The 20,094-nt window shown below is 41.5% G+C and overlaps 1 protein-coding gene across 32 annotated transcripts in view; it reads right to left on the bottom strand.

Moving 5' to 3' along the window:
- Positions 1-20,094, bottom strand: part of LRIG2 (leucine rich repeats and immunoglobulin like domains 2) — a 154,507-nt gene that overhangs the window by 78,125 nt on the left and 56,288 nt on the right. For 30 of the 32 annotated variants that reach the window (XM_072769053.1, XM_072769055.1, XM_072769054.1 and 27 more), the window contains one exon: positions 10,940-11,051. In XM_072769053.1, the coding sequence (XP_072625154.1) occupies positions 10,940-11,051 (112 nt within the window). Of the gene's footprint in view, positions 1-10,939; positions 11,052-11,494; positions 11,880-15,713; positions 15,838-20,094 lie in introns of those variants that run through there. The other 2 variants (XM_072769079.1, XM_072769056.1) reach the window with 2 other exon arrangements.

Genomic DNA, 20,094 nt, shown 5'->3' with positions numbered 1-20,094 from the left:
CAGAATGCCACTCTCTGGTTACTGCTGAGTCCCAAAGACTTTGACCCCAAGGGAAAAAGGCTGTGAGGAAAGCTTTGAGAGAGCTTACAGCTCAGCCTTGAGGCTCTCAGTAACTAGGCCACCTCTGTGCAGCTTCATAAAGCAGCCTTTTCTGTTCTCTATGCAAGCATTTTGAAAATTTTTTCCAAATCCATTAATTTCTGGGCTCAAGACAGCCAGGACTTTTTGTCTTCGTGAATAATTAAGTAGTAAACAGCACAACAGGAACTCTTTGTTTGTGTAGCTTCTTCCACACAATATAATTATTCTGAGAACCATCGTATTATTGTGTGTCTCCACATTTCATTCCTTTTGCCTGCTGAGCAATACTCCATGGTGTGGATGTACCTCATTATGTTTATCCATCTGTTACTGTTGGACATTGGAGCCATTTCCAGTTTTTATCTTTAATAAATAAAACTGCTCTGAATGCTTGCATCTATGTCTGTGAAGACATACAACCCAGTCCAATTTGAATAACGGTTAAAAGAACAACAGCTATGAGCGACTGAGGAGGGGATGTGGGTAGGATGATAGCAGTAACGTGAGCTGTTTCTTTTTAGTATGTGTAGCTAACATTTTTATAAGATCTTAAATATCAAACTCTCCAAATATTTACAAACAGGAATCATTGGGTTAATTGCACACTTAGATTTACCAGTCCAAATTCCCACCTAGTGTAGACCCAACTCAAATGGCATCACGTCTGGCAGGAATCCAGAGAGAATCGCTAGCTATCAGAACACATTTTGCAAGAAACTGAAACACTGGCAAGAATTCCCTGAGGAAAGAAACTGGTCTCTGCCATATTCCAGCACCCGCAACCTGGACACACACACACACACACACACACACACACACACTTTTTTTTTTTTTTAAGTAGCTCATTCCATTTTTGGAAAGTTCTAATGATTACACAGTTTTTCTTTATTGTGTAGCAGATATTGATCATCCTTTTTGCTCTAATCATGCTCTCTGGAGCCACACTTTCCACAATAAACTAAGAGTATTTGAAAATACAAACCCACACTCTTTAACCATTTCTGTAAAGGCACAGTTTAACTTGGGACCATATTGACATGGTGATTCTTCTGAAAAATAGCATGTGTAGTAGCTAAGCATAAGGGTGGGGAAGTCAGCCAGACTATGTTCAAGTCCTAATTACAGCTATATGATTTGGGCAAATGCTTAATCTTGTTATGCCCTAGTTTCCCTATTTGTGAAATGAGGATAGTAATAGATATCACACAAGACTATTGCAAGAACAAACAAAAAAATGTGTACCAAAGCCTCTTGCACAATGTTATTATCACTGAATATCTCCCAGTTTTTTAAAGGATCCTGCTAAAGAATGGTATACCAAACCATATACAGAGCTCCAGGTGTGGCTACCCAGGGAAGAGTTCTTAATTTTTTGTTTTGGTTGGTTGGTTGGTTGGTTTTTCACAGTTATACTGAAAATAATGAAGACCACCCTGCCACCCCACCATTTTTCATAAGACTTTCTTTCAAGCCATTATCCAAAAACTCATACCTGTTCGATCTAGTCCTAGACTTAACTGGAGGATCAATAATATTCTTGTTGGTTTGAGTAATTATTCCAAAATAACAAGGTCATTTTGAATCCTGACTCTGTTATCTAATACATTAAATATTGTTCCCAAATTTGTCATCTGAAAATTTAATGAATATGCTTTCTTAAGTCTTGATAAAAACATCATGTGAGGGGCCCCTGGGTGGCTCAGTGGTTGAGCATTTGCCTTTGGCTCAGGTCATGATCCCAGGGTCCTGGGATGGAGTCCTGCATCAGGCTCCCCACGGGGAGCTTGCTTCTCTCTCTGCCTGTCTCTGCCTCTCTCTCTGTCTCTCATGAATAAATAAATAACATCTTTAAAAAAAAAAACCCACCATGCAGGACAGAATCAAAGGTCTTGAATCAGTTCGCACTGACATGAGCAATTTAACCCATGTAACCCAGCAAATCATATTAGAATCTTGTCACATTTTTCATCATTTCCATAATGACATCAACAGACTCTATAAATTTCTTGCTAAAATCAAGATCGAGTGGAACTCTTACATCTCCCTAATTTACATATCTGATAATTTTATCGTAAAATAAAATATAGATAACTTGACAAAAAATATCCCTAGAAAACTCAAACTCATTCCAACTGTCAACAACATTATTTATTTATCAATTATTTAATACGCTATTCTGGGTTTTTTTCCCTGTGAACAACATCCTACTTCCTGGTATTAGGTTCTGAAATCTGCCCTTCTCTTATTTATGAAATTTATGATGTTTTCCAGCCTCTTGACACTCTTTTATTTTCACCACAACTTCTCAAGAATATTTAAAGTTAAGATGTGTATAACTTTAGGCTCAAAGATAGAAAAGTGCTGGTAGATCCATGATCCCATCCACAAGTCATTTTACTACTATAGAACATAACTCTCTGGGCCCAGAGACTGGAGTGAGGGTGTCCTATCTTTCTATAATTTATTTTAAGTAGGCTTTATGCACAAACTGGGGCTTGAACTCACAATCCCAAGATCAAGGGTAACGCAGCACTCTACCAACTGAGCCAACCCAGGACCCCTTGGAAGGCATTTTTATAAAGTTTATTTACCATCTCCTTATTCTCTCTAAATCCAATTTCTTCCTAGCATTTTTCTTAGTCCTTTCACTTGCTGTGTTTTTACACTTGCTATGCTAATCCCTTTTTACTTTGAAGTGATCAGAGTTTTGACCTCAGTGTTCCTTTAGTTTGCAAAAGAAAAATAGAAAATAAACAAATAAATAAAAATCAGTCCTGGCCTACAGTTCTTCTTGTTATATCTCTCCGTTAATTATAAACTTGATAACTTAAATTTAATTCATTGAGTATTTGATATATAACTTTTTAATTACTGGAATTTAAATAAATAATAGCATGTTAATATCTAGTGATATTTCAAAATATATTAACCATGAATGACTATAAGCAAATTACCCTCTTTGCCTCTTGTTTCTTCATTCATAAAAATGGAATAATAACCCTCATGCACTGTTGGTAGAAATGTAAATTGATTCATCCATTATGGAAGACAGTATAAATGTTCCTCAAAAAATTAAGAGTAGGGGGATCCCTGGGTGGCTGAGCGGTTTAGAGCCTGCCTTTGGCCCAGGGCCTGATCCTGGAGACCAGGGATCGAGTCCCACATCAGGCTCCCTTCATGGAGCCTGCTTCTCCCTCTGCCTGTGTCTCTGCCTCTCTCTCTCTCTCTGTCTCTCAGGAATAAATAAATAAAATCTTAAAAAAAATCATAAAAAAAAATTAAGAGTAAGAATACCACACAATCCAGTAATCCCACTTCTGGGTACTTACCTGAAGGAAACAAAAATATTACTGCAAAAAGATAGATATACTGCTATGCTTATTGCAGCATTATTTACAATAGTCAAGATGTGGAAGCAATCCAAGTGTTCATCAATAGATGAATGAATAAAGAAGATGTGATATACAAAAGTGGACACATAGATCAATGTCACAGATTAGAGAGCCTAGAAATAAACCCATGATTATATGGTCAATTAATTTACAACAAAGGAGGCAAAGAGTGTACAATGGGAAAAAGTCTCTTCAACAAATGATGTTGAGAAAACCCATCAGCTACATGGAAAAGAATGAAACTGGACTACTTGCTTACACTATATCCAAAAATAAACTCAAAATGGATTGAAGACTAAATGTGAGACCGAAACTATTAAATGCCTAGAAGAAAAAATAAGTAAATAAAATAACTAAAAATTAAATTCCTAGAAAAAAGCACAGACAGTAATCTCTTATCATCAGCCACAGAAACATTTTTCTAGGGACCCCTGGCGGCTTAGTGGTTAAGCATCTGCCTTTGGCTCAGGGCCTGATCTGAGGATCATGGGATCAAGTCCCACATCAAGGTTCCTGCATGGAGCCTGTTCTCCCTCTGCCTATGTCTCTGCCTCTCTCTCTCTCTCTCTTTCTGTGTTTCTCATGAATAAACAAATAAAATCTTTAAAAAAATTTTTTTTTCTAGATATGCTTCCCTTGGCAAGGGAAACAAAAGCAAAATAAACTATTGGGACTATATAGCAAAAGAAACCATCAACAAAACAAAAAGGCAATCTACCAAATGGGAGAATATATTTGCTAATGATATATCAGATAAAGGGTTAATATCCAAAATAATAAAGAAGTCAACACCAAAAAACCAAATAATCCAGCTAAAAACAGGCAGAATACATGAACAGACATTTCTCCAAAGAAGACAGACAGATGGCCAACAGACACAGGAAAAGATGCTCAACATCACTCATCATAAGAGAAATGCAAATCAAAACCACAGTGAGACAATACCTCACACCTATCAGAATGGTTAAAAATCAAAAACACAAGGAAGAAATCTTGGCAAAGATAAAGAGAAGAAGGAACCCTTGTGCACTGTTGGTGAGAATGCAAGCTGGTGGACGTTCCCCCCAGAATTGAAAATAAAATTACCATATGATGCAGTAATTCCACTACTGGGTGTTTACCCAAAGAAAATGAAAACACTAATTAGAAAAGATATATGCTATGCTTACTGCAACATTATTTACAATAGCCAAGATATGGAAGCAGCCCAAGTATCCATCCAGAGATGGATGGATAAAGAAGATGTGGTGTGTGGGTGTGTATAGATATGTAGATATACAATGGAGTATTACTCAGGCACAAAAAAAAGAACACAATCTTGCCATTTGCATCAACATGGATGGATCTAGAGGGTATTATGCTAAGTGAAATAAAGTCAGTCAGAGAGACAAATACCATATGATTTCACTTATATGTAGAATCTAAAAAACAAAACAAATGAGCAAACAAAACAGAAACAGACTTATCAATACAAAGAACAAGCTACTGATTGTGAAAGGGGAGCGGGGTAGTGGTGGACTAAATAGGTGAAGGGGGTTAAAAGGTATGAATTTCCAGTTATATAATAAGTAAGTCACAGAGATGAAAAGCAGAGTATAGAGAACACAGTCAATAATGTTGTAAGACGGTTGTATGGTGACAGATGGTGACACCTATCATGGAGAACATTTTGTAATGTCTATAAATGTCAAGTCACTATGTTGTAACCTGAAGCTAATATATCATATGTCGACTATGCTTCAATTTAAATAAAAGAGCAATTATAGTACCAACTTCCTAAGGTTATTATGAGGGTTAAAGAAATTTGTCTATGTAAAGTTCTTACAATAGTATATGGTACACAGCAAGTATTATGTGCTGTTTTATTAATTGTAGGCCCAAAGCACCTGTGTGTATAACAGACTTTACTGAAGATGTGGGGATGGGAAGGGATTTACATTACAGAAACGCGACACAAACTGAATTTGGTCATCCTTTCTTCCCCAAAGCCTCCTTGCCTGTTTAATTTTCAGGCTATCCCTTCCTTTGACTTCCCAGAAACTCTGTTCCCCCTCACCCTATCATACAGAACACCTGACCTCTTCATCCCCTACTCAACCTCAACCCTTCTCTGCAAACTGCAAGCATTTTCCCCAGAGTCAACCCCTCAGAGCCACTTTGAAATCTTTTTCTTTCTCCTTCCTCAATACCCCCTGTGAGAATCGGACCAAGAGAAAGATTTCTTTCGTACGGTTATTTCCGTACATTTCATCACCTCTCTTAGCAAGAAGCAGCAGCAACAATCAATTCTTGTTTTAAACAGTCTTAACAGCAATTTTGATTCTTGAAACTTAGAAATTTCAAATGCATAATTTAAACATATTTGAAAATACACATTTTAAACATATTTAAATATGTTTTATTATCTTCCTTAATATTAAATTTCATCAGTGCGTTGCCTAGTTCTTGATATTTTATGACTGATGTCCATGAAAAGTGAGATTTGAATGCTAAGTGGGACTTCTTAATTCTAAGAAAGAAATCAGGAAGGATGTAGTTGGGTCATTCGTGCACAAATATAGCACTGATTCTGCCCAGGAAGGGAAGGAAGTAAAGTAGAACTTGAGGCTGCTTTCTCAACCTCAGGGAACACCAAGGACAGATAACATCATCTCCTCCCCCACTCTGAGTTACCAATTGCTGCTGTTTCTCCTCCCAAGCAAGGATCTTGCCAGACCTACAGAAGCTCCCTGTTCCTGGACAATACAGGGGTGGATGGGTGTGTGGGGCACCTGGCTGGCTCAGTCAGTAAAGCATGTGACTCTTGACCTCAGCGTCGTGAGCTCAAGCCCCACACTGGGCACAGGGATTACCTTAAAAAATAATCATAAAAATAAATAAATAAAGACAGTTGGAGGTTCAAGTGATGAATGAAAAATTAAAAGGTAAGACTATATTTATACCCCAAACCACAAAGCATGTCATACCAGTTATGCCTGACTACGCAAGCAAGTGTCCTAAGACTTCATTAGCTTAAGACTACAGAAATCAGGTCACATTTCTTCAACATACACATATATTTTTTAAGATTTTATTTATGCATGAGAGATACAGAGAAAGAAGCAGAGACACAGGCAGAGGGAGAAGCAGTCTCCCTGCCGGGAGCTCGATGCAGGACTCGATCCCAGGACTCCGGCATGACCTAAGCCAAAGCCAGATGCTCAACCACCGAGCCACCCAGGCATCCCTTCAACATACACATTTCAATGACTTCAAGTTGTATTCTCCGAAACATGAGAAGGTGATTCTCATTGTAAGTCTCATTGGATTCCTCCTTTTCCTTGTTTGTGGAAGAAAGTCAACATGACCCTGGCATTTGTAGGTTTTCTCCCCAAGTACATTTGCCACCACTGGTGCTTCTGCATGGCCCAGAGGCCACCTAACGCCATCTGGGGACAGGCTCCTCCCCAGTACTATTGTTGCTTTCCCCCAGCTGTCTTCCCAACTTGGACAGACTCCATCCTTCCCTCCCCAAAGTACAGCTAGGACCAGCAAGCAGGTGTCAAAAAAAGCCTGCCAGACACCTTGAGGATGGCAGAAGGAATGACACTGAAATGGATGGAAATTTAAACTGGCAGAGACGTATCACTGCTCCTTGAATTTGTTAGTCTATTCCATCCCTCCACCGGAGCTGGCTCCATGAGATACATGCATCACACAGTCTCCCATGCTTAACAAAGGGCCTCATACTTAATGTTCTGCTGCTGCCATCTTGACATTCTTCATTTTCGAACAAGAAGCCCTCCATTTTCATTTTGCATTGAGTCCAGCCAATTATGTAGCTACTCACACCCTCTTTTTTTTTTTAATTGAGATACAATCAACATGTAATATGATTTTGGTTTCAGGTGTATGACATAATTATTTGATATTTGTATATATTGCAAAATGATCATCACAATAGGTCTAATTAACATCTCTCACCATACCCTGTCACAATCACACCCTCCATTAAATACAATTCTTCTCCTTATCCCCAGGCCTGCCTGTGTTTGCAGCCAAGGTATCTATGATTTTGTCCCTTTTTCTTGGAGTTATAATCCAACTTCAGGCACAAAATTCACCAGGGATGCAATTCTGCTCACAATGAAGGCAATCAAGTAGGTTAGTTATGAGAGATGAAATTGTCTTTCAATTATCATAATCACAAGGCCGTATAAAGGTGCTCTGATTTTTAAAAAACATTTTTAATTATTAAGTGTAGTTGACATATAATACTATATTAGTATTATACTAATGTGTATAACATACACATTAGTACACATACACATGTGTACAACATACTAATTCAACATTTATATACGTTAGGATCTGATCACACTAAATCTAGCTACCATCTATCATCATATAACGTTTTTACATATTAACTGTATTCCCTGTGCTGTACATTGTATCTTCAGGTCTTACTTGTTTTATACCTATAAGTAAGGGTGCTCTGATCTTATTTTATTTTTAAAAGATTTTGTTTATTTATTTGAGAGAAAAAATCATAAGCAGGGTGATGGGTGGAGGGAGAGGAAGAGCTCCCAAGCAGACTCTGCGCTGAGTGTGACGCCGGATGTGGGGCTCAATCTCATGACCCTGAGATCGTGACCTGAGCCAAAACCAAGAGGCAGACACAACCAGCTGAGCCACTCAGGCACCCCAAAGGTGCTTTGATTTTATTTTATTTTTTTTTTTTTTGGTGCTTTGATTTTAATACAAATACAGAACAGACATATATCTGCAGTCATATATGTAAAATTATCTAAGTGTGGTTATGTAAAGATCCAGATATTTGGTTCCATGTAGACCAAAAATCAAGCAAACAACCATATTTTTATCTAAAGATACCTGTTTTGGGCAGCCCCAGTGGCACAGCGGTTTAGCACCGCCTGCAGCCCACGGCGTGATCCTGGAGACCAGGGATCGAGTCCCACATCAGGCTCCCTGCATGGAGCCTGCTTCTCCCTCTGCCTGTGTCTCTGCCTCTCTCTCTCACTCTGTATCTCTCATGAGTAAATAAAATAAAATCTTTAGAAAAATAAAAATTAAAAAAAAATAAAGATACCTGTTTTGGTTAAGGGGCTTGGCATCACATAGAAAGACTCATTCTGTACATGAGGATGTTTGGGGGAGAGGCTAGAATATTTCATGACACCGGAACATTCTGAAAACATTAACTGCTGCTCTCATCCCCTCCCAGTTACACTGCTATCTCCACCTCCTTCTCTCCATCTCCCCAATCTCCCACCTTCTCCTTACTTCCCTTCCTCGACTCCATCCTAGCCTCTTTAGGGTAGTGTAAGTAATTTTACAGACCTGACCCCAGTATCTCCCCAGCAGGAGTCGTACTACATTCTGCAGAGGTCCTGGGGGCGGTGGGTAGAGGGTGAAGAGGTGAAGAGGTGACAGTGGCCAGCCCCAGTCAGAGCTGAGAAGGGGGCAAAAGCAAGAACCAGGAGGAAATGGGTCACTGCCCCCTGGTTGGCAGGAGCAACTGCTGTGTCTGGGCTTTTATCCCGGGAATGAATCTTTGCTCTCTTCACCGGTGACCCACATGAACCATAATTCCCAACAGCAATAAAGTGGGGCAGTAAAGAAGGGCTGACACTCCAGAACTGCGGAGTGAGAGCTCCCTGGCAAGAGAGTAAAGACGGAAAGACATGGTGCTTTCACCGAGACAAAGGACACAACTCTTTTTCAGAAGATGAGATTTTTAAAAAGTCTGAGCCTTAACGAACCCACCCCTAGATGCCTCCATACCAAAAATTTCTCTCTTTTTTTTTTGTATTCCTCTGATTTTAAACACCCCTTCGTTTCAAGGTGAGGTCAGGGTGAGGAAGAAGGGGTAAAGTGACAGCAGAGCCAAATCAAGCTGGGAGCTTGGAATCATGGGAGCTGCTGGAGAGCTTGGCAGAACCCCACTGTTTGTTGGATGGATCCTGGAAACACCCACTGATTTGGCTACTTCTTCCTTCCCTGCAAACAAGATCGTAACAAGACTCTCCTAGTTTGGAGTGGTGACATTGTGACCTCTTGGCCTTAGTCACGTCCTCTCTCCCACCCCAGCCTGAGACTGCCCCTCTCCTTGGCAGTTCCAGAGCCGCAGAGTGTTATTTATCAGCAGGCAGCAGAGGGCGATCTGGCCCCGGAGAATGACCGGGTCAACTCCGACCCTGGGCCCCGATTGCTAATGACTTGCAGCTCCATCAACATAAAGTTAACTCCTCACAAAGGAACATTGTCACTAGCATTTTCCTTTTCATCCTTGAAAGCTCCACTGCCTGAGCTAACGCCTTGCCCCTCCCTCCTGCCTTCATTCTCGCTCTCTTTCCTCTCCCAACCTCTTGGAAGTAGCAGGAAATGAACAAGGTCCACAGTGGAGAAAAACAAATCCCAGAGCCCTACCAAGGGAAACTACTGGAAAACGACCAAGTGGCATTAGCAGCTGCAGGAGCTGTAGATGGCCCTGTGTGTGTTGTGTGTGTGTGCAGTTTCATATACATAAAAATGACCTTGATAGATTGTTAAAAACAGTTTCCTGGGCCTCACCCAGGAGTTCTGATTTAGGAGCCCTGGAGTGTGGCCCAAGAATTTGCATTCTTAACACTTCCAAGATATTTTAATGCTGTCAGCAGTGGACCATGTTTTCAGGAGCCCTGCTGTACACCAAATGCAGTGAATACTGTTATAGATCTGGGTTAGGGGCTTGCTTGTATAAAATCCTGTTAGGAAAATTCCCCCTAGAATAGCAAGTCCAGATCCTTCTAAATCTGGGCCAGGAGATCTCACAGATCAGCCTACTGCTGTTACCTCCCCTTGGAAAAGGAGCAGACAATGTATCAACCAGAGCATTGTTTGGATGGGGCTGAGTTCAGATAATAAGCTGGTTCTCCATTGACTGTTTCTTTCATCCCAACTGGCAGGAGAAGCACAGTAGGCCCCTCCTTTACCCCTGGGCGGGAGATGGAGACTATCTACAGAACCCGGCTGTGTGTAACAGCTTGTATCCAGAGGTCTGGGTCCCCTGCTCAGCATCCTCCAGACTCCAGAACCTCTAGGTCACAGGCCCCTGTGGCATGAGCTGGTTATCCCCAAGAGAGGCGGGTATCCAAAGTCCAGCAATTGAAGGAGAGCCACTTATTTCTGTTTATGCACCAGAACATAACAAGATGGAGAAAAGTATCAATGAACACTTCTCATCCTCTGCTTATCCCGATTTATGACATAGGCCAAAACCAGTGCTTTTACCATCCTTTTCCCTCTCGAAGTTGGTCCAAATGGCACACCATTCAAATTGACAAACATCCTTTGAGCACCTGTTCCGCCCATGCCCCATGTCAGACACTAAGATGTGTTAGTCTCTGATAAAGCTAGACCTTGTTCTCGAGAAGCCCACAGTTTACCTGGAGACAAAGACTAACACATGTGTAAGAAATACATACCAAGATAGTGAGTGCATGGAGGTAGCAAAAATCTCCCAAGGCCTCTGGAGAAAAGAGAAGGCGTCCTGAAGGGAGGGGTTACACCAACATTTGAAGGGTGAGTAGGAGTTCACTAAAATGAGACAAAGGGGAAGGCCAAGAAAAGAAGCCATTTGAGTCTTTGGTGTAAGAAAATTGGGGTAATGCTGAAATATAAAGTGCAATCTGGGGTCAGGGGCCCCTTTCACAGCTGGCCTTCAGCTGGCTTAGGGCATTTATCACCACTCCAGAACCAAAAGGGAGACCAAATGGGATGATATGCTTCACCAATCCTGTAAGAACTGTCAGTAGGAGCTGCTTTCCCAGCCAAGTCCCCCCTGAGGGACCTAGGGAGGGGCACTTTTCCTCCCAGAGGGCCACTGTTTGAGCCAGAAGAAGCCCACAGGGATGGGGTCTGAAACTCAGTTTCTTATACAGAACTGTCTCGACTAGTTCTGGAAGCTAAGGGGCTAGCAGGTCTGCTACACAGAAGATGGACCAAAATGGAAGAAACCACAGAAGAGCCGGAAGACCCACTTGTGAGCACAAGAAAGCTACCCCCAGCAGCTCCAGAATGACTCTGGAAGACCTTGAAGAGGCTGTAGGTCGAGAGCAATGAGAACAGAGAGCAGTGCTTGGTTACTGCCATCTGATCCAGTTTCTCCCCTTGGCATGTGGGGCGGGGGGGCATGCGGTTAACATGCAGGTAGTTCAGATATGCAGATACTTTCCAGAAGGTAGAGGATGGTGAGTGGTTCGTTTCAAAGGAATCAATTTCCAGGTCCTCAGTTTCTGCTCATAGTCTTCCCTAAACAGGTGTGCCTCTGAGGGCATCTGCAGCCCTGGTATACTTTTCCCGCCTTTTTCTCGCTCCATTGCCTTCTTCCACTTCCCACTTAAAAAAGTTTACCGCTCCTTCTTTTCTATGCTGGTAAATGGTGCATTGCTCTAAGGTATAAAAATCTCTAGGATATTAAAGAGATAATTCCATAATTATTCGAATCAAGGAAACATAAAGACCTCCCCACCCTTTCCATCTCCTTAAGAGACAAATCTCCAATAAAACTTCACTTCTTAATAAGTGAACTAATGTTGCAGCATCTGGGTGGCTCAGTCAGTTAGGTGTCTGCCTTTGGCTCAGGTCATGATCTTAGGGTCCTGGGATGGAGTTCAGCAGGAAGTCTGCTCCTCCCTCACTCTCTGCCTCTCCTCCCACTCATACTCCCTCTCTCTCTGTCTCTCTCTCAAATAAATAAATAAAATCTTAAAAAAAAAAAAAAAGATCTCAGGGTCCTGAGATCCAGCCCCATGTAGGGCTCTGTGTTCAGTGTGGAATCTGTTTGTCCCTCTTCCTCCCCTTCTGCTCCTCCTCCCACTTGAGCGCTCTCTCTCTCTCTCTTTGTCTTAAATAAATAAATACATATATAAAATCTTTTTAAAAAGAAGTGAACCAGTGTTTACTAATTATAAAAACTTGGGAGCGCCTGGGTGGCTCAGTTGACTAAGCTTCTGCCTTCAGCTCAGGTCATGATACCAGGGTCCCTGGGATCAAGCTCCGCATTGGGCTCCCTGCTCAGCAGAGAGTCTGCTTCTCTTGCTGCCCCTACTTGTGCGTGCTCTTTCTCTCTCTCTGTGAAACAATTAAATAAATAAAATATTTTTAAAAATAAAAATTTGTAATAAATCTGTTATTTTGATAAATGTTACTAATCATAATATTTTTAAACAATTAGAACCTTCTGTCACTGAAAATACTTTTTTTCTTTTTTAAATGATTTTATTTATATATTTGATAGAGAGAGAGAGAGAGCATGAGTGGGGAGGAGGGTCAGATGGAGAAGACTCCGCGCTGAGCAGGGAGCCTGATGCAGGACTTGATCCCAGGACCTGAGATCATGACCTGAGCCGAAGGCAGATGCTCAGCTGACTGAGTTAACCAGGAGCCCAGGAAATACTTTTTATTTATTTTTATTTATTTATTTATTTATTTATTTATTTATTTATTTTTTTAGGAAATACTTTTTAAATGAGTTTTGATTTATGTATTTTCGTTGCAGAAAAGTATGTATAATAGAGGACCAATAAAATGCTTTCAATCACTAAATTATCTTAAGATTACATAGAAGAGAATCGAAATATGATTTCAAAGAAAAAAAGAAATATGAAACTTCCAATTTAGAGAATTTCATCATGAATTAACTAAATCAATGAGGATAATATCAAGTAATTGATATTAATATGAATCATTTAGATGCATTAAAAAGAGTGATTTCATAGTCTTATTAATATTTACAAAAGGCCAATCACTATGTTTTACAACTTTTACAACTCTTGCAGCTAATGACAAAAATGTTAGATGCCAACTTTAAATATACAAGAGGGTACATGGTTTTTCACGACTCTTAAAAAGATATAGAAGCAAAAATGTTTGAGGACTGTAGCTCCAGCCAGTCATTTCCGGAGGGGGAATCTCACAGGGCTGTGAATCAGCATCACTTCAAGACTCCTCCAGGGCAGAGTCAGACCAGTCTTCCCATTTAGTGACTTCCACCCAGTTTCCAGCAACCAACACCAGTTACTCACCTCCCAGTCACATAGCCTCTGGCGCTTGCAGACTCAGCCACATACACAAATACCTGAATACCCTTGGGCATGCATAGTACTTAACCCCTCTGTGCCTTAGCTCTCTAATTTACAAAATGGGAGTAATATTTACTGCTTCTTCTATTTCTACTTCTTTTTCTACTACTATCACTACTTTTAGTTTATGTGTGTTACCTTAAGAAATGTTTGGCAATGGAAGCCATTATTTATCTGAATACTCACTCAACAGAAAAGGAAGAATGAGAATCTGGGCGGTCAAGCCCGATGTCAAAGGTCATTTGATAGGTTAGTTGCAAAGGACTAGAACCCTGGAATGCTAGCATTTAGCCTACTGACCTCTACTTTCTGGCGGCAACTCAGAGCTTGCCAAAAGAATCTAGACGCATGGTTCATAACATCTTTTCCCAACACAGGCCTTGAGGACAGCCCATTCTTTGATGAGTTTGTGTTAACCACTGCCCAGGAGCATTTGTAGCTAGAGTAGGGAGCGTAGAGTTGTACACGAAGGTCTTCAGTCTCTTTGTCCTCAGGCTGGACTCCCCCAATAACAGAAGTGTAGATACCCACTAAAATCTCCTATCACTACTCATTTGTTCATTAAATCATAAAAATCTTAGATTTTATGAATCTGATAACTAGGAGGGACTGTAGAAATCAGACTGTCCCTGCTCTTAGGTCCAAACCTTTCCCATAAGTTACTCTGTAGCAGGGTTTCAAGGAAGCATTTCCATCTCTCTTCCCCAAGGCTGGTCTCTCCAGGCTGGAGAATCACTGCTCAACGGAGTCAGCAGCACTTCCCATTACTCACCAACTCCAATCACCTGTCTCTGTTTCAAGCTCAAGCTTTTATTTTTAAAAAAGATTTTTTTTATTTATTTACTTAACAGAGAGAGAGAGAGAGGAAGCACAAGCAGAGGGAGGCACAGGCAGAGGGAGAGGGAGAAGCAGGCTACCTTGAGCAGGGAGCCCAATGTGGGACTCCATCCTAGGACACCGGGATTATGATCTGAGCCAAAGGCAGATGCTTAACAACCCAGGCATCCGCAAGCTCAAGCTTTTAAAGCTCAGGATCTCCTTTGACTAAAACTAATAATAATAAAGTTTTATAACTTCTCTTAATGTAAATTGAAACAATGTTTGGGATTAAAATATATGTTTTTAATTTATACAGCTCTGCCTCCTTGGGAAGGTTCAGGTTCCTTCAGAGAAACATTTCACCCCCCCCCCTTTTTTTACATTTTTATTTATTTATGATAGTCACACAGAGAGAGAGAGGCAGAGACACAGGCAGAGGGAGAAGCAGGCTCCATGCACAGGGAGCCCGACGTGGGACTCGATCCCGGGTCTCCAGGATCACGCCCTGAGCCAAAGGCAGGCGCCAAACTGCTGCGCCACCCAGGAATCCCTATTTATTTATTCGAGAGAGAGAGAGAGAGAGAGAGAGAGAGGCGGAGACACAGGCAGAGGGAGAAGCAGGCTCCATGCAGGGAGCCTGACGTGGGATTCGATCCCGGGTCTCCAGGATCGCGCCCTGGGCCAAAGGCAGACGCCAAACCGCTGCGCCACCCAGGGATCCCCACATCTCACCCCTTTATCCACACCCCCTGGACCCCACATTCCAACACATACTTCTTGGCTCTAAGAGTGTGTAGGGTACATGTGGCAGACCACCAAAGATGAATAGAAAGAGGTGTGAGCCAGACAACCAGCAGTGATTAGACCCAGTGCCTGCACACATATGTGGGTGCACCGGGCTGGGACGGAGAGGAAGTGGACAGAGGAGTTATACACAAACAGAGAAAATTAAGGGTGGGGCTGGAGGGAACAGCTCATGAAAATGCCAATGTTCTTCCAAATTAATAGAGAAAAGGCAACAGACAAAGATTTAAGGATGGGAAGGAAGGTGGGAAAGAGCCAAACCACACAATTTTCTGATGGATTTCTTTTTTTTTTTTTAAGGTCTTATTTATTTATTTGAGACAGAGCGAGCACAACCAGGGGGAGAGGAAGAAGCAGACTCCCCACTGAGCAGGGCGCCCCATGTGGGGCTCCATCCCAGGATCCCAGGATCATGACTTGAGCCCAAGGCAGACACTTAACTGAATGAGCTGCCACCACCACCCCTCCCACAACCAAGGATTTTATTTTGTACCTTTCCAGAGCTCTCATGTCAGCTCTTCCTGTTCTGGAGTTTGCGTGCTGTTCCAAATGATCTCTCTTTAATTCTTGCCAGTCCCTCTTTCCCCTCTATTTTAGGTGGTTTCACTGCAGTGCACCTGCCAAATTCACACGCATTAAAAATAGAAGGGCCTCATCTGGGCAGCCCCGGTGGTGCAGCGGTTTAGCGCCGCCTGCAGCCCGGGGTGTGATCCTGGAGACCCAGGATCGAGTCCCACATCGGGCTTCCTGCATGGAGCCTGCTTCTCCCTCTGCCTCTCTCTCACTCTCTCTGAATGAATAAATAAATAAATCTTAAAAAAAAAAAAAGAAGGGCCTCATTTTTCATCAACCCAATTCTTTCAAAATCTTTGACCCTGACAACACAGTAAGAAGTACATTTATATGCTGAACTAGTAACCACATGCACAAAGTATAACCAAACCGAGTTTCAGGAAACCATCCCAACCTTACCACAACCTTTCAATGGTTCCAATTTGAAAGCGGACCAAGTGCAACCCACTAAATTGATAACACAACCTGCTAATGGCTCACAACTCATTTTTAAACACAGAATCATTTTATAGATGAACAAATTAAAACAAAAGACAAGGCTCCAGGTCATCACTGGCATCAAAACTGGGGCTAGAACTCTCAAGTTTTCCTGCATGGAGCTAGATTCCACTCAGAACAGAACCTTTGATTGGAACAGGATCGTCTTTAAAATATGCTATTTTGGCACATAATCATCTTGCTTGTTTTTGTGTGGGCTCTCTGCCATTCTCAATTACTTGATGCCAGACCAATGACACCTAGCAAATGGAGAAATTTGGGTGAATTAGGAATCCAAAATGCAGACTTTATTTATTTATTTATTTATTTATTTATTTATTTATTTATTTATTTATAGTGCTCAGGGACCTCTACTGCTGCTCCCTGCTGGTAACTGAGGTAGACTGGTCCTCTCATCAGGTGGAGCTGGATAGGTGGTAGGTGTGAGAAGTGGGGTAGAGGGAGTCAGGAGGGGCATGGATGGGATTTCCTTCTCCTTTCTTCCTCCCTTCCTCCATCCCTCCCTCCTTCTCCCTCTTCCTTCCTTCTTTCTTTCCCTCCTTCCATAAGCAAACCGATATTTAGTAATATACTAAATTATTATTATATACCAGGTTTTGTGCTACTTTCTATAGATGGGGTGAAAAAATCTCCTAAGAAACATGCTCTGGCAAAGCAATCAGCTTGTAAGCAGTCCATTACAATGCTACACAGAAGTTAAGGCTTCATGAGAAGGAAGTTGAAGCCTATATTTAACCCAGACCGGTGAAGAAAGAAGTGATAAGAAAGGCTTCCCTAAGGAGGGGATGGCTGAGCTGATTCCAACCAGGTGAATAAGAGGAGAAGGAGGTCTCAGGCAGAGACCCTCCAGGAAACAGGGGATGATCTCACTATTTCCTAACATTAATGTGCAGAGCTCCTAATTCTGGGAAATCTGCTAACTATACACTGATTTTCAACTCCTGTCTCTGAATACACCTGAACCAGAGAGAGAAAGGTACCCATCAATCCCTACCTGCCCAAACCAGTTTCCAAAGCGACAGACCTCATGCAGGGCAGGAAAGAGAGAGAGCACACACCTATCTTGCTCATTCTTTGAGTTTTTAAAATGGTTACAATAGTGGTAGGTTGTTTTAAGTTACACTTTTTGGAATTATTTGAACTCAGAAATCCAACAAGAATATCCACTATGTCAATGTTGTCATTACTTTGAGATGCTTAAAAAAAAATTAAAAAACAGCCCCTTCCCTCCCCCGACTCCATAGACTAGCTTAAGAGGCCCTCATAATAGTACTAGAGAGACAGCCTCTCCTCCTCTTGCTTTCCTCCCTACATTCCCTGGAGAGATTGGAGAGATAGGGCCATTTGTTTGGATAGGACCCTGCTGCCAGGTCTCAGCATCTGGTCTCAGGCGACAAAACAAAACACAACAGGAAAGTCAGGAAGAAGCCAGGGAGCTAAAACTAGACCCTTGAAATATCAAGCCTCCAACCCAGCACATCTTGGAACGAGGACTCTACACACAGGAATAAACAAAAACTGTCTGAAGATCTAACTTGAAATAATGCCAATTAGTATGTCCTCAGTGATCTTGATGTGGAAAATAATTATTTCTCAGTCTGCAACTGATCCAGATGGTGTTAGAAAAGCTATATGAAAAATTCTGACAATTTGGCATCTTCCTCAACATTTGTCTTCCTGAGGATCAGCACATTCATTAAGGTCTTGCTCTTCTGTTTGGCAGCCATTCATCTACTAAAAATATCTAAGGTCTTTGTAGTTTATTTCAACCATTACTTCTTAGAAATAATAGACTTAAAATTCATAAGAAAGTCTGAATTATGCAAGTTGTCTGACTCTGAAACCTCTTAAATCAGTAAAAAATGATAGTTCTCAAGACTTTTACTAAATGGCCTTTATTCAATGCCTATTAATACTAGGATATTTTTAAATTTTTACTTGTATTTTTTAGACTGGCAGAGAGAGTGAGAGGACCAGAGGGAGAGGGACAAGCAGATTCCATACTGAGCACAGAGCCAGACATGGGGCTTGATCTCACGACCCTGAGATCATGACCTGAGCCAAAATCTAGAGTCAGCATTTAACCTACTGAATCACCCAGGCGCTCCAATACCAGAAAATATATTAAAAAAAAAAAAAACATATCCTATCTCATATGTAACAATCCTAAAAAGTAATTATTTTGTTCCATGAGATTCAGAAGTTAGGCCAGGTAGTGAAAAAAAGCAATAATTGAAGTACAAATGTGTCTCTCTTCAGAATCCATGATCTTTCCCTGGATGCTGTCCCAACTAAACCAAAGCTGGCTCTAATTTAGTTAATTAGCTAAAGCTACAAGCATTGTCACAACAAGAGAATAACCAGAAAGGCTCTCTGACCCTCTCTTTCTCTCTCTCTCTCTCTCTCTCTCTTTCTCTCTCATCTTCCTTTCTCACCCCCATTCCTCAGGTGCTCTGCTCTCTTCCCTTACCATCAAACAGAGCTCTCTAAAAATGCATTCTACCATAAAAGATCAGAGCAGGGTTTTCCAACAGGGGTCCAGGACTTTTACTATTCCTACCCCCACCCTCATTACCCTGAAGTCTCCAAAGGGGTCTGAGAGAGCTGTTCTCTCCATTTCAAAGGAGTCTAATAGAAATTGTGAATTCTTTTCAGGCTACTCAGATTCCTTGTTTTTATCTGGTGTCCCATCAACTCAGTATAATAGGCCTGATTGTCTTTTTTTTTTTTTTTTAAGATCTTATTTGAGAGACAGAGTGAGCTAGTGAGAGAGAGCATGAGGTGGAGAGGGGTAGAGGGAAAGGGAGAAGCAGATTCCCTGCTGAGCAGGGACCCAACTCTGGGCTGGATCCAGGGACTCCAGGATCATGGCCTGAGCCAAAGGCAGATGCTTAACCGACTGAACCACCCAGGTGCCCCAGGCCTGATTGGCTTATAGGAAATTGAATTAATCAATAAAGGATATTTGTCTGGCAGGTTGAAACCTTTCAAAGCACTGAGATGTACCCTTGAGAGCTATGTAGCAGTGAAATTTAGGTCTTTGCAATTTAATCTCCACTAACAAGGTCTTAATCCAAAGGGATCAGCTCCTTAGTAAACATTCAAGTAACAGGGCCATTGTGTAGGAGGAAAAAGGTATAGATTGAAAGATTGAAGATATGTTGATCTGGATATCTGTGTTCATAATGCAGAAGAACCAATAGACCACACTGGTTAAAGTAATGAACTTTTTAAAAAAAAATGTATTTTCTTTTATTAAGTAGGTTCCACCCCTCAGCCCCAGTGCGGGGCTTGAACTCACAACACTGAGATCAAGACCTGAGCTGAGATCAAGAGCTGAATGCTTAGGCGTGCCTGGGTGGCTCAGTCAGTTAAACGTCTGTCATGATCCCAGGGTCCTGGGATGGTGCCTTGTGTCGGGCTCCCTGCTCAGTGGGGAGCCTGCTTCTCCCTCTCCCTCTGCCTGCCACTCCCCCTGCTTGTGCTCTCTCTCTCTCTGTCAAATAATAAATAAGTAAAATCCTAAAAGGAGTGTGAGAGAGTGTGTCAAATGTTAACCGGTGAACCACCCAGGCACCTCGAAGGTAATGGACTTTGACAGTAGAAGAACACTGTTCAAATCCTGACTCTGTCACTTGTTAGAAGTTACTAATCAAATTATTAAACATTGTGCATCAGTTTTCTCATCTGTGAAATAATAGTAACTATCCCATAGGATTGCCAACTGGGTGTATGGGATAATGCGCTTGAAGTGCAGGATTCCTGACACTATAATCACTGCTCAGCAAATGCTGTCTTAAAAT

Source organism: Canis lupus, chromosome 12, assembly GCF_048164855.1.
Source record: "Canis lupus baileyi chromosome 12, mCanLup2.hap1, whole genome shotgun sequence".
NCBI classification, from domain to species: domain Eukaryota; kingdom Metazoa; phylum Chordata; class Mammalia; order Carnivora; family Canidae; genus Canis; species Canis lupus.
Note: the sequence above shows the minus strand (reverse complement) of the source record. Positions and strands in the feature narration are given on the sequence as shown.